The sequence below is a fragment of the Nomascus leucogenys genome, chromosome 9, assembly GCF_006542625.1.
Source record: "Nomascus leucogenys isolate Asia chromosome 9, Asia_NLE_v1, whole genome shotgun sequence".
Classification (NCBI taxonomy): Eukaryota; Metazoa; Chordata; class Mammalia; order Primates; family Hylobatidae; genus Nomascus; species Nomascus leucogenys.
This window is the reverse complement of record NC_044389.1, coordinates 71,528,403-71,551,062: the sequence shown is the minus strand read 5'-3', so window position 1 is coordinate 71,551,062 and position 22,660 is coordinate 71,528,403. Positions and strand designations below refer to the sequence as shown.

Sequence of the window (22,660 nt, the reverse complement as noted above, 5' to 3'; positions counted from 1 at the left end):
TTTGAGTGCATGAGAATTACCTAAGGAACTTATTTTTAAAATCAAATCCTTCCTGTTGCCCTCCTTCCCTAGACTCACTGCATCCAAATCTGGAGGTAGCAGGGAGAGTATCTGCATTTTAACAAGCTTCCTAAATCTAATGCAGATGGTCCACCCGTAGAGAAACACTGATCTAAATTCTAGTTAATGATTATAGCGCGTATAAACCTAGTGACAGCTGGCATATATAGGAATCTAGCATTATACTACTCAACATCTCCAAATAGCATATTTAATATCTGACCTTATGTGAGGATTTTTTCATAATTGATGGTTTCATTTCCTAAATTGTTAGTTTTACCTATTAAAACAAAACATACTTAGAGTGTTGTTTAATATTTTCTCTTTGACTGAACACTACTCTACTGCCAGTGATCCTAAGGTAATTAAGACACAGCTCTCCTTCAAAGAGGTCACATGCTAGTTAGGATGCAGACACATTACCAGACAATTACAGTACCATGTGGTGAATTCAGTAATACACAGTATGATTAGCATAGTAATAATAGAGATGTGCCTAGATGGATAATATTATCCTGTGTATTGTTTAACCCTGTGTAAGTGTGTGATTTTATTAGGGGCATGTTTGTACCCTAATGTCTACTTAACTTACAGTTTTCATAAATGCCTCTTTAGCCTTTCTTAGCATATTTTGAGAGCATATAGAAGATATGTTGTTACTGCTAATCTGTAGCCAAGATGAGAGTAACAGATAAGGTCAAAAACTAAAAATGAAATAAAATGTGTCTTGCTATCTGTTTATTACTGAATGTTATTGGCAGAGTTTCCAGGATGGAGTTGGCTGTTTAGAAACTCATGATCTTTAGAAAAAACATGGCAGAGGCTGAATGTTTAAATCACAACCTTCTGTAAAATCCTCAGTTCTTAATGATTCACTACATGGCTTAAAGACAGGATCTTATTAACTCTCTCTATTGAGATAATTAAACAGTCCCACTTATTTTTTAAAATACTAAAATATTTACATACTACTTATAGCTAATAATGAAACTCAACATAGTGTATCAACTTATATGGATATTCTTACCATCTGAAAAAGTTCCTTGAGAAAAATAAAATAGTATCAGAAATAAAGGGAGAAACTATATTAAACTAAGAATTGAAATGTAAGTTTTCTCAGGTGACTAAATTTACCTTCTGTCACTAATGAGATAATCTGTTTTGTCAGATCTCAGGCTTAGTTTGTACCACAGGCTCTTTGTACAATTCATATTTCATTGAGTTTTCTTCCCCTTGGATATTGTGGGTCTGTAGGTGGGGATCTCTATTTTATGTACAGAAAGATTCAAGCAGGCTAAGATACAAAATTTTGACTCTGTGTCATATCTATGACAAAACTCTCAACTTTCATTGCAATATTTTAATTTGCTAGACTAACTTTCCAGTAAACTAACTTAATTTATATCCACAAGGAATAATGATGGCAGATGAGATGAAGTTATGAACCTGTGAGTGCTGATGATTGATGTGGATTCCTTTGATTTCAGTGCATTGACATCTGCTTTCATGTGTTGGCATCCTGTTCTTTCCTGGGTTTGTCTACCAAAATGAGAAGCTGAAATCAATCATGTCTATGTAATTATTTTTTTCATGTAGCAAATAATGATATCCAGTGTATACTATCAAATATTTGTTTTATGATGGTGAAGCACATCATAATTCCAAATTGGAATGGCTTTTCTTCAAAAAATACTTAAAGGAAGACGATTAATAAACATGTATTAGTGACCCAACATCTAAAAGTTTCACTGAAGCTTCTTATCAGTAGAATTCATCAGTTCTTCTTAAGCATTGGTCTTTAGAATATCCTTTTGCCAACGTAAACGTTGATAACATGGGGATGATATGGGAGTTCACCAGGGAAGAACCCAGGTAATGTTGGGCCAGCTTGTGAGTTTCTGTGTGGTGTTAGAGAGCCCTCTACTGCTTGTGGAGATGACACCTTTCAGTTAATTTATCTAGAAGTCTGTTTCTCCTAATCTGTTGGCACTCTGGTAGCACTCCTGGCACTGCCCCCTCCCTCCACAAACACAGCCTAGGAGGGAGTTAAAAGCTGCCTCACTTCAAATCTGGGCCAGTGCCTATGGGTTGTATGTCTTAATTTATTCTTCATCACTGTCACTGAGAACAAATAAGATCTCTGTGGGCTCTGTTCTCACATGATGGTTGAATTACCCATGGAGCCCAAATATTTGCTAATTACTCCACATAAAGAAGATAGCATGAACTAAGGTGAGGATATTTTCAAATTTTAGGATCATCCTGTCTAAACCACTGAAAAAGTAAAGATGTTAGCTATTCAGTACAAACCAGTGGTAAACTTGCCATCAGAAAACATATACAGACACTGACAGCTAGCTGGCCATATATGAATTTGAGCAGGTCATTTTCATTGTCTATAAGAGATGATACCACCCAAGGTACTTATTTTATGAGGGAAATTTTGGAGTTAAAGAATGTGATAGGACTAGGCACGGTGGCTCGTGTCTGTAATCCCAGCACTCTGGAAGGCCAAGTCCGGGGGGATCACTGGAGGTCAGGAGTTTGAGACCGGCCTGGCCAACATGGTGAAATCCGTCTCTACTAAAAATACAAAAAGAAAAACAAAACAAAAAAAAGTATCTGGGCATGCTGGCTTGCTCCTGTAATCCCAACTACTTGGGAGGCTGAGGCACAAGAATCACCTGAACCCTGGAGTTAGAGGTTGCAATGAGCTGAGTTCACTCCACTGCACTCCAGTCTGGGCGACAGAGGAAGACTCTGTCTCAAAAAAAAACAAAAAGTGATAGTTTCGGTTTTGTGGGTTTTGTTTTGTTTTGTTTTGTTTTGTTTGTTTTGTAAAGGATGAAACTACTCAGATGTAAAGGGTATGTTGCTTTTCTTTTAGTTTTGTCTTCTTATGCTTGCAATACATTTTCATTTCCATCAATGCAAAAGTGCTTAGCACAGTTCCGGTAGTGCTGTATCATTGCAGTGCATTTCATCACATCAATATTGGAAGATGACCTCTGGAATGGTTTGCGGGAAGTACTGTTGAAAATAGAATTGAACCAAATTTCTTGAAACTCTCAAAGCTTTCACCCTATTTTTCCTATGAAACTTACATTTGTCTGTGGTGATCAGAATGGATTCCCAATGGAATAGTATGTTCTGTATTAAACATTTTTAATGCACTATTTATTCTTACCATAAGAAGAACTAAAAGTAACTTTTTTTTTTTGAGACAGAGTGTTGCTCTGTTGCCTAGGCTGGAGGACGATCTTGGCTCACTGCAACCTCTGCCTCCTAGGTTCAAGCGATTCCCCTGCCTCATCCTCCTGAGTAGCTGGGACTACAGGCATGCACCATCATGCCCAGCTAATTTTTGTATTTTTCGTAGAGACAAGGTTTCACCATGTTGGCCAGGCTATTCTCAAACTCCTGACCTCAAGTGATCTACCCGCCTCAGCCTCCCAAAATGCTGGGATTACAGGCATGAGCCACCATGCTTGGCTATAGGAATAATGTTTTAATAGCTTTATTAAGATATAATTCACATATCATACAAATATGCAATTCAATAGTTTTGAGTATATTCACAGAGTTGTACAGTTTGCATGTAATCATATCATCAGTTTGCATGTAATCATATCATAGGTAATCTTTTGTGAGTAGTTTCTTTCCCTTGGTATGATGTTTTCAAGATTCATCCATGTTGTGGCATGTATCAATACTTCATTCTTTTTTATGGCTGAATAATATTATGATATATGGATGTAGCAAATTTTGTTTATCCATTCATCAGTTGATGGACATTTGGGTTATTTCCACCTTTTGGCTGTTATGAATAATGCTGCTATTAACATATGCAAAAGTAACTGTTGAGAATTATGAAAATATAGACTCTATTTTAGAGCCAAACGGATCCCTAGAGATAATCTAAATCATAGCTTCCATTTTCCAGATGACTGAACTCAAACACAGGGAAACAAAATGACTTGCTCAGTGACATATGTAGAAACAAATGGAAAACACTCTACACACATGTCTAAAGAATAGCCATTTGTATATGAAGTTGATGATTATGGCATGTATTTGGGATTAATAGTGGAGTTTTCCCCCATTAGAAGCTTAGTAAAGGGAAGAGTCCATTGTCATTCAAAAGATAAAAACTAGCTAACTGGCAGAGGAAACTGGACCCCTGATCTTGCTCCCATTAGCACTGAGCTCTAATATATAGACTACTTACTGCACTACAGATTAAAAGTGACTCGGGACAGGGCAGCTTAAGTTGTTTTTATGTTAGGCACGTAGCAGGTACTCAGTAAATACTTGTTGAATTGGACACTACAGAGAAATTTAATGGAAGCATATCAGAACACTATTGTCCACATAATTTCTAAAGCTTTCCATATAAATTTCTAGGAATATTCTTATACTAAAAAATTGTAAGTAATTTACTCACCCTTAGTTATTATATAAGCATTCCAATAGTGCAAAGAAAAAACAATTTGGAACACTACTTCTGTTTACATTGCGGAGTGTTTGATATTTACCTTGAGAAAGAGGAAATGGTTTTTAGTTTATTTCCTAGAGTTACTGTATTCATTAATGCAGTTTAAGGAAAAGGAAGTTCCTATTTTATATGTACATTGAAATAGGAAGGTTTCCTCTTCTGCTTCTTTTTTCTTATATAGTGATAGAGAGGATAAAAGACTATTTTGTAATTATCTGGAATTAATTCTACTTTGGTTTTATTTAAGATAAAGATTTATTCAAAAAAGTTGAATTTACCTTTGATTTTTTTTTTTAAAAGAACTTGGATTCTCTTATTCCTAGTACAGATAGCAACTACTAATATTTTGTATTTGGAGGAATGTTTTGTCATAGACACTGAGTAGTTTATACACTGGGGATAAACATACTTCTGTCAATGGAAAATGTTAAGAGCAATGTTACAGTCAGTCTTCTTTAATTTTTCTAAATAAACATAGTTCAAAATTGAATTTCTAATAAATATTTTAAAGTTTTCAGATTATAATAAACATTTTCAGGTCACACAATATCTCAGCTGATAGAGATACACTGAAGGAAATTATGACAAGTCCATTTTTACACATAAAAATGGCAGATGAACTTTGTTTTGACCAAGTACACATGAGTACACTTTAAAAATTGTAAATGAATCTTTTGATCTATGTCCTTTTCTTGCAAAGAGATTTGTCTATATTTCTAAATTTAAAATCCCTTTCAAATTTTAAACCATCATTTTAAGATAAGCTCTAAAATAAATTTGACTTCTGATATCAAGTATAGACTTAGAATATTGTTGCTAAACAAATACCGGACTCCAGAACCAAAGTATAGTACATTATAACCCTTGTGCAAATTATCCCAAAGCCAGATATGGAAATTTATTTTAGTTTTTGCATGAGAAAAGACATGTTAATAGGAAATAGTGGGGCCAGGGGTGGCAAAAATAAAATAGGGAGAAGCCTCGGAAGTTGCTCTTTAAAATTAAGGTGCCAAAGTAACAAAGTGAAAATAATGAGGTGGGGGGATGGTTTAAGACATATGTTTTATAATACCTTTAAAGACCAAGCTCAGGAAAACATGATATCGTCTCATCAAATCTAAGAATAAAACTCAGGAAAGCGGGGTGCGGTGGCTCACATCTGTAATCCCAGTGCTTTGGTGGGCAGAGGCAGGAGGATCGCTGGAAGCCAGGAGTTGGAAACCAGCCTGGGCAACATAGTGAGACTCTGTCTCTACAAAAATTTTTTTAAAATTATTTGCATGGTGGCATATGCCTGTAGTCCTACCTACAAGCTGAGGTTGGAGGGTCACTCTAGCCCAGGAGTTTGAGGCTGCAGTGAGTTATGATCATGCCACTGTACTCCAGCCTAGATGACAGACTAAGACCCTGTTACACTCCCCCCCCAAAAAAGGAATTCGGAAAACTTGAACTTACTAGAAATAAAAATAAAGAATTGAACTAAATAAAGATTTACTCAGATCATATTAAAGGAATGGAACTGAAAGGCTAGAGAAAAAATTGAGCGTTTAGAAAAAAACATAATAGATACCAGTATTTTGCAGTCAGCAAAATGATTATAAAAAGAAACTAATTTCGCTGTTCGCTGTCTAGGTTAAAATAACTCTTGAAACTAAAATTAGAAACTAAATGCTGGCCTGAGTAGACCATTGATACACTGTGTTTTATTTTTATAAGTGACTTCCTTTTTTTTTTCAACTCCTTGATTTGATAGAAACCCAAGAGCCTGCATGTTTCTCCAGTGTCAGCTTTCTGGCAGGTCACTGCTGCGCCCCTGGTGCTGAACTCCCTCAATTGCCACACCTGCCGAGTTATTAATTCTCCCATGCTTTCAAAGCACATTCTCTTCTCTCTCTTTCGCTCTCTCTCTCTCTTATAGTTCTCCTCCCGTCCACTGTCTTTCTCCAAAAAATGCCTACGTGACCCTCAAAATTCACTCCCTGTGTGGCTTATCTAACTGAGCCTCAGCTAATCTGCCAGACTGCATAGTGCTTCAGAGTGGAAGGGCTGGAGCTCTGACTTCAGACTTGGATTGGAACCTCAGCCATTGACTGCCTCTATGGCCTTCAGCCTGTTAATTAACCTTTCTAAAACTTGTTCTTCTTATCTGAAAAATCTGGTTAGTAATTCCTTCCTCCATGATGTCTTTGAGGATTGAATGAGATAATGCACGTAAACTCTTAGCACAAAGCCTGGCTTTTTATGGTGAACTCTCAATCAATAGTAGGTATGTATCCCCTTTTTCATAATAATCAAATTTCAGGTTTCCATTTCTCTGCTAGCCTGTAAATTCCATGAAGTTTGGGATTGTGTTTTCTTAGCCTGTGTATCGATCATGGATTCTAATACACTCAGAAAATGTTTCCCGTATGAGCACCTGCCCATGGCTGTGGAAGCACCCAAAGCCCAGGTGTAGGTTGACATCAAACCTTCATTCACTTTCCAGTTGCTGCTCATCATCCTAAAAAGCAGCGGAAAGTCAAGATGATGTCAGAAACAAGCCTTGACCCATTTTTCTGTGCACAGTCCTCCTCTGGCTGAGGTGAGGGGTGTTCAGGAGAGGATGACAGGATAATTTGCATGCCTTCTGCACATCTTTGTCTTGAGAATTCCACATTCAGAGTTAAGAGTTTGGGAAATTATATATCTGTTAAAACTGTGTTAACAAACCCTTAATAAATTTGCAATAAGGTAATAATTGAAATAAGTTAGCAAAAACAATTTTCTTTTTCCTTCTTTCCTTCTACAGGTATCCCCATATTCTTTTGATTTTGTTTCAGTGACTAAAGATTTGAAAATACTTTATTTACTAATGTTATAAAAATATTTTCTCGTCAACTAATTTCATCCCCCCAAAGAACATGTTACTGTATTTTACGTTCTAAATTACTGCCTCCATAAGACAATGTTTTTATGTTTATAATAACGATAAACATCACTTTTCTGAACAAGATCTCAAAGACAAATGAAAGCTTCCAGCTGCCCAAAATTTCTTCAAACCTCAAACAACCTTTGTGTTTGGCGTGAAGTGAAATAATTTTTTTCCCCTACTCTCAAGCCAGAACAAACAGATATAGTGTGTGGCAAGGCCATACTCAAATATTACCTTGCCCGAACGTATCATTTTCTGGGTTCTCTGTATACCACAAAGAGTACAGTGTTAAAATTATGGGCGTAATGGCAAAGCTCCCACCTCTAATTGTGAAGTTGGAAAAAATAAATGATTTTCTTTAAGTAAGGATGGGAGAAAACCCATGGCACAGCTGCAGATTCATTAAGTTTTGAATAGATGGGAAAAAGAAAATTTAAAATAATCAATGTGCAGATACCAGAGAATGCTCCTAGGCAAAATTAGTATTACAAATTATAAACAATATGTTTTCAAAATATTTAATCAACACTACTGCAAGCACTCAGCAAAATCTTGATGATAGTGATTTTATTCAACAGCAATTTACTAAGCACACGCAGTGTTCTTGGTACCTGGCTAGGTGCTGGTGTTACAAAGATAACGACAAATCTGGAAACGAGACAAGCCTCTGAGCTCATGAATTTCAGTGTTATGTGCTAAGCACTCATTTATAGCTATGAATAAAGTGTCTTGAAGCCTGGAGGAAGAAGCAGCTCCCTCTCCAGGGTGCTAGAGATGGCTTCCCAGATTAGATGACACTTGAACTGAGAGATGAAGTATTTACCAGGCAGAGAGAGGTGGAGAAAGGATTTAAGGTAGAAAGAACAACATGTACAAATGGAAAGAGTTGCAAAAGTGCAATGAGGTTTGTAGAGATATGTTGGGTTGCAACTGGGAGGGACTTCATGTGCCAGATTTAGGCATTTGGATTTTTATCCCAAATGCAGTGGGGAAGCAGGAGAGGCTAAGGATGAACTAGTGTGGAAAACAAGGAAATAGTATTGCCCCTGTGAAAGACTAATGCAGTGGAAATGGAAAAGAGAGATCTGACTCAAGAGACACATCCTTTTTTTGAGACATAATCCATACCATTTGGTAATTGATCAAATATGGAGGTAAGAGATTGTCTTAGTCCATTCTGTGCCGGTATAACAGAATACCATGGGCTGGATCATTTATAATGAACAGAGACTTATTTCTTACAGTTCTGGAGGCTGGGAAGTCCAAGCTCAAAGGTCTCACATATGACAAGGGCCTTCTAGCTCTGTCATCCCATGGCAGAAGGCAGAAGGGCAAGAAAGTGAATTCAATGAGCAGGGGGGAGAGTGTCAAACTCATCCATTTACCAGGAACCTACTCCCATACTAACCAACCCACTCCCACAATAACAGCATTAATCCATTCTTGAGGGCAGAGCCCTCATTACGTAATCACCTCTTAAAGTTTCCACCTCTCAACACTGTTTCATTGGGGATCAAGTTTCTAACACATAAACTTTGGGAGACACATTTAAACTATAGCAGGGATAAACGTCTTTAAGGAAAACAGTTGGCTTATAAACACAATGTAAATATTATAACAAGAGTAAGATTCTATTCTGTGACTTCTACACGTCTCAGCCAGGATTCCCTGAGAAGTGCACTGTCAGTCAATCAGCAGGCAGTCATGGTTCACTTTTCACCTTCTAGCTGTAGAAAGAGATGCAAAACAAATGGAAGGTAAAGCAACTCTTCTTCCCACCCCCCACTTAAGAACTCTGTTCCTTTTCCCCCCACATGCACATACCCCTACCTCCATGCAATTTCTTAGACGTTGCAAGCTGTTAGAAGAGCATTCAGAGCTGGCACTAGCTGAGTGAGTAGGATTTAAATGGAATGAGATGATCCTTAGTTTTCTGTAAGTATAATATTTCTTTGATTCTAGAAGACAGAATAGGTGATAAAGAATGCCACAGTCATACAAATAAGGAAGAGCCATGGAGGCCATGTCCTGTGCAAAATGATCTCCTTCACTGTCTCCCTGAGTCTCATTCTTGACACTGTCCTATGGTGTAACTAGGGAAAGACTATTTAAGAGAGATTTGGAGATATTCTGTCAGCTCCTCCTGGCCTTCCACAACTATGTCATCATGCCCACTACTGGGCATATCCAGACCCATTTTCTCTCTGCTTTTCTTTACCATATACACTCAGCAAAATCTTCTTTGGCCCAGAGCTGATTTTGGCAGTAGGACAGAGAAAGAAAGAGTTTTTTCCCTTTGTCTTGTGAGAACATAGATCTTAATTCATCAGCATTCATTCAGTGTGCATTATATAGCAAGCAAGGGAGATGTGTATTTAGCATAGTGTTCTAGAACAGTATTTTTTAATTCTGTGGGTCATGACCTATTAGTGGTCATAAAGCCAATTTAGCAGGATGTGACCAATATTAATAACAAAATAGAAAATATCCCAGCAAACTAAGAATAATTTTTGTGAAATTTGTGTCTGATTTATATGTTATGTATACTGTCATGATATAAAATGTGTTTCTAACTGAATCATCATTAAAACTTTAAAAAAATATTGTATCTGGACTGCTTATGAGGATAGTTCACTTGAATGAGAGGTTAGATAGACTTTCGGATACAGGCCTGGAAACCAAATCCCCATGTCAGTATGGGAAATTGATTATAGTCTTAGCATTCCTGTAAATGAACTTTCAGAGCATAACCTTTGTGTAAGATTGAAGCACCTTTGTTAGGCATGTTTTTCTATCTGAATTTGATATGTTCCAGGCCTATTCTCTAGCTTCAAGTAGTTCTGTTGCTTGGGGCAGCATAACTCCAATCTTCACATGATATTCTGCCTGGGTGCATATCTGTCTCTGTGCCCAAATTTCCCCTTTTTATAAAGATGTTAGTCATATTAGATTCAGGCCCATCTTAATGACTTTATTTTAACTTGATCATCTCTGTCAAGACCCTGTTTCTAAATAAGATAACTTTCTAAAGTATGAGGGATTATGGCCTCAGTGTGTATTTTTGGGGTGACATAATTCAACTGATAACAATATATTTCAAATTTCCACTAAACAGACAAAAACTGGTAGAAATATTTTTCTATCTTACTGGAATAAAATCTAAATCTTTGGAAGTCTTTTTGTCTATTTGTTTTGCCTTCAGAATAATACCTCTTACTGTTAGCTAAAAATTTCTGTTCTGCGAATACTAACAACTTCAGCTCTTTGCATTTAACCTTTGGTCTGGAAAATCTATTTGCCCTTGAACTGCAATAATTTGTATTTCTACTGGCTAAGAGTTGTGTTCTTAGGCACAAAGTGCAAATAATAAAACTATAAACAAAGCTGCCTGGGTTTACAAAAAAGAATTGTAAAATATCCCCCATCCCCAACAAATTACAGCTGCAAACAGTTATGAACTGATCTGAAAATGCTTACATTTGTTTTCCAGGAAAAAAAAAAAAAAAACCACCCACGGGGACTTTTTTTTTTTTTAAATGTTCTTGATTGGGACCAAACCGAAAACCTAAGCAACAGAACAGTGGCTGCCACGTACCTCTCCAGTTGGCAAGTGGTATGGTTAATGACTGAGACTGTGGATAAATTGAAAATGCTCAAGTACATGTGTTGCACTTTATGTTTTGAGAACAAGGAAAGGAAAATGTGCTAACTTCACTCACCATTCTCTAAGAAAATTCCTCCCCTTACATTCTGTAGCACATGTGGAAAATGCCTGAGTTCCCGAAAAAATGTTTACTTTATACTTTTCTTTTACTTGTCCCTCACTTTCTTTCTCTCTTTTGCTCGTTTTGTTTTTTAAGCCACATAGATGGTTTTTCTAGTTTCTTCAATGAATGGGACCGAATTCTTAGCATTTACTTGTTTTTCTGTACTTTTCAGTATTCAAGGAACACTTACAAACTATTTCTTCTGTCTCAAACCACTTAGAAATATATTTAAAGTGTGTGGCTAAATATGCAAATTATGTTAATTTTTTGGTAGCCAGCCACATTAACCAATTAGAAAGTTCAAGTAATTGGAGAGTTAAAAAGGGAATGGAATGGAATGGTGGTTTGATGGAGTAATTGAAGGTCCATTCTGGGTACTTGCCCTGGGAATTCTCCCAACATTATTTGGTTTTTCTTAGACATAGACAACACTATGCCTTTCATGATTTCCTTTAGCTTGCTGTATAATTAAACTGATAGGCATTGCACTGCATTCTGTGGCTTCAGTTTAGAAATTAGGGTAACTCATGAAGAGATTATCAGTCTAGGTGTCATTTATTTATGTGCATTAACCAATGTCAAGCTCTATAAAAAATAAGACAGGACTCTGCTAAAACTTAGATAAAAATATCTAAGTTATTGGCATTCTCGGTTGTAGCTTCTTAGATTTAGACTGTTATTTAGGTCTATATGATAAATGTTCTTCCCACAAGCAGTTATTTTGAGAATATAGTACCACGTATCTGAGAACATTAAGCATAATCACATAAATGAGGTGGTTGCCCAAATCTCTCAGTGTATGTTTGATTTTTTTTTTTAAGTAAACTACTTATAATTGGCTGCTTAAGCTTGGCCATTATTGAGAGTCAGCAAATAGGAAATAATTAAAACACGGAGTTGTTACTGGTAACCAAGGAGGAAATCGAATGAATTCTAAGTTGTTTCAATTTGTCATTGGTTTAATTTCATGACACACACTTCCTTCTTCATTCACAGAACATGTGCTTATTTTTAAAAATTAAAAGTGAATCAGAATTAATTCTCAATTTCATCTTTAGGAAAAAATTATGACAAATTATGCTCAAGTTAGAATTTAGGCAAAATCCTTTAGTATCATTGAACATGACAGATTGACACAAAAACAGAAATAGGTGTAAATAATCTTTGTTAAAGATGTTTTGGAGCCTGTAGTAATAGTACAATATCTTTGTACAGCTATATAAAAATGGTAATTTTTTCAAATGTGCATTCTGGTTTCTACATTTTGTGGAAAAGTTTATTTTGTTGATTTTATTTGGAAGAATTGTCCTTGGCCATTTTTCTTTAAAATTGCCTTCGAAATCAATGCATTAAATTTATTTCTAAAATTAGTTGGCTACATCAATTTGAAATCAATGATTTAGTTGTCTCAAAATTTATGCCTTTGTTTAGATTGTATTACTAAATCCCAGAAAAGGGTACTTTTATGAAAGGGAAAAGAGAAATATGCTTTTAAAATAAAAATTGATTTATTTACCCTCATTTTATTTCCAAATTATATTGTTTTTCTCAGGGACTATGCATGGATTGCTCCACTGTTAACTGCTGATTGTTGACTAAATATAATACTCTGCTTTATTTTACTTAAATTTCAGTGCTTACATTTTCTTTTTTAGAACAAAAACTGGTCAAAATTCAGGGGCATAGCCAAATTAAGAATTTCTTATTTTGTCTTTCATTGATGAATTTACTTTGTGCAAATACAGGCCAGATAAAATATTTGCTTATGATTAAAATCTTGTGTTTCCATCAAGAGACATTCTTGACATCGTGCCAGTATATTTTAATAAATTAATCACCTTATAAGTGCTGTCAGGCATAATGCATTACGAATGGACTTTGACTAAGGTGATGTAGAGTTGCCATAATCAGAAGCATGACAAGGAGCTTATCAAGTCCACGAGATCTTGTTGTGGCTGCTGGAATGCAGACTGGCCATCGAATGCATTTTCTTCACTAACCTAGTCATCTCGCCGTACTTTGATAGGTTAAAAATGAAGGGAAAACAAGTGAGAAAAATGAACTAACATGTAATACGGTAATTTATACTTCACTAGCTGCATCATCTGAATGAGTTATGTACTCACTCTGAGACTGCTTTTCTCACCTGAATTAAAGAAGGAGCAAGAAGCCAGTACCAGGGAAGTTTTGTGAGGATCTAATTGAGATAATTAATGTAGGACCTGTGGTAGGATCTGGCCCGCAGTCATAATCGATATGAAATTTGTGAGGGAGATGAAAGGAAAAAAGTATTGCTTCTGTTTGCTGCAAAGAAATTTAGCACACAGACACGCAAATAGCTAAGACACATGAACAGCTGTGTTCAGAGCCGTGAACCATTTAAATCATCTCTCAAAAGCACTTAAGAAAATCAAGCATATTGCTAATTGAATGCACATCAAAGAATGTTGCAGTAACCGTGTTAATTTTCCTTCAGTTTGCTACATGTTCCAGTAAAGGATCTGTGCTGGGTAAAGAAAGTATGTAGAACTCACTTTACAAAACACGGAGGCCTTTCCTAGAATAACAAAATCATCAGAGGTTTTTAGAGGCAGGTTTTTTGTTTGTTTGGCATAGTGTTTCTTTGGCATAATGATCAATTTCTTGATCAGGAAACCCAGTTCTAACATTTTTACAATTGTTTTGTTTAGTGTTTTCTAGGAGTATTTGGAAGTCAAATGTGTAAGTGACTTCTGTCAGGTTGACTTAAAAGTGGTCACCTCCTATAATAGCGCTGTTTCAGGTGGTTTCTTCCTGGACACCTGGACATTTCCCAGGTGTTGTCCCCTCTAACTCTTCAACCCTGCAACCTAATTCTACAAGCTTTGCCCTCAGTCCATCCACATTACAGCCCATCACTTACCCCTCACCTGGGAAGAGTTAACACCATTAGTTATAAACATTAAGATATTTGGCAACATGGGCATTAGAACAGCTGATCAGTGTTGAAATTGGAAACCCAAATCATGAGAGAATGAAAAACAGTGTGTCACATTTTATGTTCCATATTCCTTCTAAAATGTTAAGACCTATTCAACTTCCAGGACAGGATTTTGTTTGCTTGTGTGTGTTTTACAGTATAACTCTGTAATAAGAGTTTATTGACTGCAAGTTGAATACTATCAGTCGAAGCAGACTTTTCTCTTTTCATGAATGATGCTTGAGAAAATTAAAAATAAGCAAACAGAGAGAGAAAGAGAATGCTGCAGTTAGTTAGTTGCTTTCCCAGATGCGGTAAAGTGGTGTACACCCCACGTGATATCCAAGAAGAACCCTAGGGGTACAAAAGAAAATATTTTATTGGGAAGTGAGGAGCGTCTCTGCCCGGCCACCCCGTCTGGGAAGTGAGGAGTGTCTCTGCCCCGCCGCCCAACTGACTGGGAAGCGAGGAGCGCCTCTGCCCAGCCGCTGTGCAACCTTCCAAGTGTGAAGTGACAGCCTTGTGTGTGATCTTTTCTGTCTTCCCCAAGTTTGCACTTTCAACATTAAAGTTTACTTTTTAGTTAAAAAAAAAAAAGAAAAGAAAATATTAAACCTTCTTTTTCATTTTATTTAATACCTTATCTTTCTACTTTTATCTGTTTAATGATGTACATAATATATATTTAATCAGTTATATATTTGAGGGGAGTGGCTACTGAAAAGCAAGTTTTATGAGTGCATAATTTTAAAAGTTCAAAGATCACTCCAGTGGACAGCAAGGGGGAGAGATTCATTCTATACTTTGAGATCATTTATTAGGAAAAATAAAACAAGCTAAAGAAAGGAAAAGAAAATATAGCATATATGTTACATTTTAAAAATTAAATTTCTAGGCCAGGCATGGTGGCTCATGTTTGTAATCCCAGCACTTTGGGAGGCTGAGCCAGGAGGATCACTTGAGCCCAGGAGTTCAAGACCAGCATGGGCAACATAGTGAGACTCCGTCTCCACAAAAAATAAAAAACTAGCCTGGCATGGTAGCACGTGCCTGTGGTCCCAGATACCCCAGAGGCTGACATGGGAGGATCACTTGAGCCTGGGAGTTTGTGGCTACAGTGAACCATGATCGTACCACTGCACTCCAGCCTGGCCAACAGAGTGAGACCATGTCTTTAAAAAAAAAAAAAAATTAACTTTCAATGTATTGAGCTTAATATTTTGTCTGTGTTGTTTGAGGAACTTAAACATTTTAATGATTTCATTTATGTCCTTTCATGTTATACACACTAGTTAATACTTAGTAGAGTAACTGCAGAAGGACAAAGAGCCTGTGAGTGTGGTGCTGTTTACTGATGTGCTCTTCATTGCTAGGGAATCATTCCTGTAGTGGCTCGTTCTTAACAGGAATGTTTTGTTGGTTGTTTCTTATTTTCATCATCATGTTAATGAGCTGCAGTCAGCTTTGTTGAGATAAATTAGTATGTAATCATTTTAAGGGTTTATGTGTAATATACAAATACTTGAATTGGGCCTCTAGAATAAGGCAGTAAAAAGCTTCCTCTTGAAAGTGTGATGTGAATTACTTTTGTCTTAGCTGATCTTGAAAGAAGCCTCACTTGATGGTATCCTGACAAGAAGTAATTGACCTTGGCTAGGTCCAAGGTGGATCGTGTTTTACTAACCTTACCCCATCATGAGATTGGCTTTAATGTGCTAAATCAACATTTTTGACAGGTAGAACATTTTTAGTAAAATTGACATGTCATATTAACAGACATTATATTAATTCAAAATTTATTTTCCTTTTAGTTCACAGGAAGATGAAAGACCTCTGTCACCTTTCTATTTGAGGTATTTATTTGATTTTTGTTGGTCTACTACAGGGAATAAAGGAGGGTTAAGGCTTCTTTGGGTTTATTTGCTCATTTTAATCTCTTTCAATAGAACATTCATTACTGTGGCCAGACTAACTTGCTGGAGCTCTTCACCTTACTGTATTTTCCCCTTTGGTTCAAGAAATTTTTTTTTAAATGTCTAATATAGTTGAAACAACTAAAATAAGACATCTTGTTTTAAATTCAAAAGTGCCAAGGTGATCATTTTAATTTAAAAACTGCCTGATGATTAGGCTGTAAGCAAAGTTAAAAATCTCTATTTTATACATATACATATGCATAGGTTAGTGGGGGGTGAATGGGTACAATACCCACTCACAGATAAAGCCTTGGGTTGTGTTACATCATTTTCTATGTCATAGCGGAGAAGGAAACTAAATATTCAGCAAGTTTATAGGGTTTAAGATGATTTTCTAAAACTTATAAACCCAGAGTAACAATGTTAAAGCAGGTAAATTAACAGAATTCAAGATCACTTCTCTCTGGTGATTGAATGCTGTACTGATAGGGTTTTCCAGTGAGTCATCTGAGATATAGCCTAGAATCAAGTCTTCCTTATTGCATGTCTTTTCTTACTACCTACCCACTTCAAAGGCTTAGAAAATATATTTGAAAAGTATATATGCATGTAAAATAATGCCGATGTTTGTTTTTTAAAATATTTCCTGAAGTATACTGCTTTTTATTTATCTTATTTTATTTTATGTTATTTTATTTTATTTATTTATTTATTTTTGACAGCGTCTTGCTCTGTCGCCCAGGCTGGATTGCAGTGGCGTGATCTCGACTCACTGCAGCCTCTGCCTCCCAGGTTTAAGCAGTTCTCTGCCTCAGCCTCCCGAGTAGCTGGGATTACAGGCACCCGCCACCACACCCGGCTAATTTTTGTATTTTTAGTAGAGACAGGGTTTCATCATCTTGGCCAGGCTGGTCTTGAACTCCTGACCTCGTGATTCACCCGCCTCAGCCTCCCTAAGTGCTGGGATTACAGGCATGAGTCACCGCGCCTGGCCTGAAGTCTACTGCTTTTTAAAATAAATGTCAGGAGATGAAATACAGAATTTGTTTATTTATTTATGTTTGAATCCGACTTGTTGAAATAGTCCCAGAATGGATTTAGGCTATAATTCAACCACTAGTACTTCAGAAATGTGTCATAGGACTTCAGGCTTAGCCAAGTAACTGCTTTTTAGTAGTGTTTACCCTTTAGTGACTTGCAGCATATTGCATAATCACTTTATGGCAAGAGAGGGAACATTTGAGGTTTCAGTATGAGACAACGTGGTCCATTTTTTTCATCCTGGTTTCCTGCCAACCAAATCAGCATACTCTGGTTCATAGGGTATCTCAACTATGCAATTCCTGTGAACACATCAGGATGTTGCTGAGCACGTAGTGAGTCTGATATTCATTATGTAAATACACACAGTAATATCAACAAATGCTTATTATATGTTAATGGAAATTTAATTTTACATGGTATAGGAGACTTTAGCACTGGATCATGCCAACGATTGAGAACTTATTTCTCTGAATGTCCTGTACTTGCAGAATGAAAGTACAAGAAAATAGAGTAAAAGAAAATCAGTAATATATTTACTGAAGTCTTAATAGAAGCTACTTGATTTTTTCAATGTTGAGTCATAAAAACTAAAATATGATAAAGTTAGGGGGAAAAAGAGAATAAATATGCATACTGGCCCACATTTATGGTAGAAAAAGGAGAAGTTACCAGCAGGCATTCTTTTCATATGATGGAGATTTAAACTAAGCAGAACTATTTCATAAATGCAAAAATAGTAATTATTAGCCTGAAATTAGAATTTCAAAAGCAGGCCCAATCAAGACATAAGACACATCTGCTGAGAGGGGTACTCACCGGAAGTAGATCCAGCCACAAGCAGCCATGGAGCAGATAGGGCTGGGAAAGCTGGTCAGCAGTGGGATATTCAGTTTGGTGGTTAATTCTGAAAGGTCCAGCATAAAGAGGTGGAACAGCAAAACTCAGTGGCTACAAGTCTGTGAGTGGACAGTCTTCAGAGAGTGCAGATCAGAACAGACAGAAGATGAGAGCAGAGCAGGCCTCCAGCCTCAAAGGAAGAAGGATAGATGACCCATAGCGGCCCTAGGGTACAGGAGATCACATGGGGATCCTGCTACTGGAGTGGAGAAGAGAGGGATTGTATATAATAGGACAGAGTCTGTGTCTGGGATAGAGGATGCAGACGGAGAGCGTGTGAAGAGGCCACAGTGCACACTAGTGGAGGTCCCAGGACCTTGCTGTGGCTAGGGGAGAAGAAAGGGATGCAGGAACAGGGAACCAGAGAGGCCGTTTCAGTCATTATATTGCTCGTTATCACCATATGGAATTTCAGTTTCTGTAATGTGATATTCTCACTGAACAGTCATGCCTGAATCCCATGTTAGTCTACCGTATATTTCAGTTACCTTCAGTCCTTTCTGTAATAAGGTAGGGCTGTTATAGACACACACTCATATTTTTATTCTAAATCAAATATCTTCTGTGATAACTCTGTCATCTCTAATTTCAGTACTTCTCCAACTTAACTCACCAAAGAGCCATTTGTCATTTTTTGCAAAGGAAGGAAACAGTAGCTATCAATCTACACCTGCCACCGTTCCATGTAGCAAGTTAATTGCAGTTATAGGAGCTCAAACAGTAGGTGTCATTGTTCCCCAGACGCGTATTAGGGATTACCAGCCCAGTTGAAATGATTAGGGAAATGAAAGGGAAAAATAGGTTATGCCAAACCCTTAGTAAGACTACAGCAGAATAAACATGACCTGGAAACTTAAGGTGGAGAACATTCTTGGCCAGGATGTTCATACCCTGTTCTCTTTTATATTCTGGGCTGGAATCCCAAACAACAGGGCCCCTACCTCAGTTGCTCAGCTGAGCATCAAAACAACTTGGTGGTGGTGTTCTTCTGTGCCATGTTCAACCTTTTATTGTCTGCATTCTTTTACCTGGCCTCCAGTCAGATCTGTCTAGGATCTGTTGCTGCTCTACTTCTGTTTGCCTGAGTTTTCAGTGTCTGCAAGCCTGAGTTTGGATTTCGGTGTTTGGTTTCCACTAAGACTCGGGTTCTGCATCTCCTCTTGCTGTTTCTCCTCATCTCTACCAGCTCCCACCTCCCCTACACCACTTTCATGCTCCTATGAGCAGGATCAGATCCCATCCTTATCCCATTTCTTCAGACTTCTATCCTTGAACTCCTTCTTTACAAATTCCTGGATTATACATATAACTTGCATACCTAGAACCTGTGTTTAATGTGCTTTATCAAAATCTGAGGATGTGTGCTTCAGGGGCTATATACCAGTTTTGTTCATTGGGCTCTAAATAACTCACCTGGCATCTGAAACTTGGTCCTTGCTTACCTAACACCTGTCTTCTAGCAGGTGCACTGATCTTCCTCTCTTTTCCTTTTCTCATTTAGTGCTCCGTGAAAATCCTGGAATTGACCATCTTTTAAAATATCAGCCCAAGTTTTAATACTGACAGTGCAAACTGAGGCTAAATTATTAATTTAGCAGGTTTGGATTAAGGTCAGCTTTGGTGTTTCATCTGTTTTCTAATTTTCCTGAAGGAGCATCAGATGGATTTATTTCTAAGTTAGCTGTTTTGCAGATAGACTTACTGTTTCTAATTTGGTTAATTTTTAATTGCTAGAGCCTGGGAACTATCGATTTTATCAGTCTCATAACTGTACATTTATGTTAAAGAAAAAAATGACTTTGGCTAAATTCAAATTAAAATATTACCTGATATTTAGATGGGATCTGAATATTATACCATACCACTCCTATTCCTGATATGTAGAAAACTTCTTTCTAAAGCATTTTTAGGTAGTTTTTCTGAGGAATGGCTTTCCAAACAACTTATGCTAGAATTTGTATGTTTGTGATTTTTTTTTTTGTATTATACTTCATTAGCTTTAACTTTTAATAGTTTGTTTTTCTCCTTAAGAAGCATATTGTATGTTTTCTAAATGATTATTTTAAGGTAAAAACCCTTCATTATCACATGGGAGAGTTTTGGAGAAGTGTAGCATACCAGACATTATATTTATTCAAAACCCTGTTTTAGGCTACTAAGAAGTGGAACAAACAAGCAAGCTGTTTATTTAAGTATCTACTTTTTTAGCAAGACGATAAAGTCAGCTAGGTATTTGGATGTCTTTAGACACAACTACTTATTAAAGATATTTGTTTTCCTTTTTATTGTAATAGTGTTTCTTTTTTTTTTTTGTTTTTGTTTTTGAGATGGAGTCTCACTCTGTCGGCAGGCTGGAGTGTAGTGGCAAATCTCGGCTCACTGCAACCTCCACCTCCCAGGTTCAAGTGATTCTCCTGCCTCAGCCTCCAGAGTAGCTGGGATTACAGGCACCTGCCACTACGCCTGGCTAATTTTTATATTTTTAGTAGAGACAGGGTTTCACTATGTTGGCTAGGCTGGTCTCAAACTCCTGACCTCAAGTGATCCGCCCACCTTGGCCTCCCAAAGTGCTGGGATTACAGGCGCGAGCCACCACGCCTGGCCAGAATAGTGTTTCTAAACGGAGGGGGCACATCCACTCTGCCTGTGGAGCTCTGTTGTTTTGGTTTTGGTTTTTGTATTATGGTAAAGTGTAAACAAAGGTTGCCATCTTAACCATTTTTAAATGTACAGTTCAGTGGCATTAAGTACATTCTCATTGTTATACAACTGTCATCACCATCCATCTTCAGAACTCTTTGTATCTTGTAAAAATGAAATTCTGTACTCACTAAACACTAATTTCTCATTTCCTCCTTTCCCTATCCCCTGGCAACCACCATTTCATTCTCTGTCTTTAAGAATTTGACTACTCCGGGTACCTCATATGAGTGGGATCTTACGGTCTTTGTCCTTTTGTGACTGGCATATTTTACTTGACATACCACAGGGTACATCCATGTTGTAGCATGTGTCAGAATTTTCTTCCTTTTGAAGGCTGAATAATATTTCCATCTATGTATATACTACATTTTATTTATCCTTTCACCTGTCAATAGACACTTAGGTTGCTTCCATCTTTTGGGCATTGTGAATAATGCTGCTACGAACATGGATGTACAAATATCTGTCCAAGTCCTTGCTTTCATTTCTGTTGGGTATATACGCAGAAGTGGAATTGTTGGGGCCAGGCACAGTGGCTCATGCCTATAATCCCAGCACTTTGGGAGGCCGAGGCGGGTGGATCACAAGGTCAGGAGATCGAGACCATCATGGACAACATGGTGAAACCCAGTCTCTACTAAAACACAAAAAATTAGCTGTGCATGGTGGGGCGCACCTGTAGTCCCAGCTACTCAGGAGGCTGAGGCAGGGGAATCCCTTAAACCCGGAAGGTGGAGGTTGCAGTGAGCCGAGATTGTGCCACTGCACTCCAGCCTGGCAACAGAGCAGGACTCTGTCTAATAATTAAAAAAAAAAAAAAGTGGAATTGTTGGAGCATGTGGTAGTTCTACGTTTAATTTGTTGAGGAACTTCCATACTATTTGCCCTAGCAGCTACATCATTTTACATTTCCACAAGTAAAGTACACAGTTCCCATTTGTCCATATTTTTGTCAACACTTGGTATTTTGTTTTTTTAATAATAGCCATCCTTTAGTTATGAAGTATGTGGATTTCTTTAAAGATGTTTGTGTCTCATTGGTCAGGATTCTAAGTCTCAGGTCGTGCTAGGTGCCTACACAGAACCAGACCAACAGTGTAACTGAGGAATGGCTACAAAGTTTACTTCTGTTCGTCATAGAATTTTTAAGACTCATTATTGAGTTCTTGATCTGAGAATCACCAGTCATTATTTTTTATTTATTTATTTATTTATTTATTGCATAGTAAGATGTAAGTATAGATTCTGGGTTTAATTGTAACAATGTTAATAAAAATATTAAGCATATGTTTAGAGCTATACTGAGAAAGATAAATTATATACATTTTAAATGCTTTTCTTCATATTTTTTACCTCTTTATACCTCAGCATGATAAAGAAGAATTCACTTGTAGAAAATTACACCTTTATATCCATTCTGCCTAGGTCTCTTGTTACTTCATTCCTCAGTTTCCCTGCCTCTCTGTGGACTTCCCTTTGTAGAACTTCAGATTTTAATAAAATGTAAGCCTCTAGTTTAAACAGGTAGCAGACTGCCTTTGCCTGATACAATACTCCCAGCTTTCTATTTAATATCCAATAATGAAATAAAAGACAAACTCTAGAGACAGCTCTGTAGCAATGATAAAGAAGAGCCACATCAAAGGTCACATCATCTATGGCGTGGACGGAGAAACATATTTTTACCTTGCAGACTTCATGTTCTGCCATCTAAACAATACAGATAGCCACAAAGAGAAAAGGAAGGGAGGAAAAACTGACTTGGCTTTCTTCTACTGTCTATGGCACTAACCAGGAAAGCTAGTGACATTTCCTCAACTGAGCAGAAACTTATTTTCTGAACCATCTATAGCCAAGTTGTGTTGTTATTGTTTTTCACCTCCCTGCCCTCATCAGCTTTTTTATTTC

General features: G+C 37.1%; 1 protein-coding gene across 7 annotated transcripts in view; it reads left to right on the top strand.

Moving 5' to 3' along the window:
* Positions 1-22,660, top strand: part of FAM13A (family with sequence similarity 13 member A) — a 330,683-nt gene that overhangs the window by 236,079 nt on the left and 71,944 nt on the right. For 5 of the 7 annotated variants that reach the window (XM_030819119.1, XM_004089015.3, XM_003265894.4 and 2 more), the window contains one exon: positions 16,004-16,045. The exons of the other annotated variants lie outside the window; for them this stretch is intronic. In XM_030819119.1, coding sequence (XP_030674979.1) covers positions 16,004-16,045 — 42 coding nt within the window. The remainder of the gene's footprint in view (positions 1-16,003; positions 16,046-22,660) is intronic. 7 annotated transcript variants of the gene reach the window in all.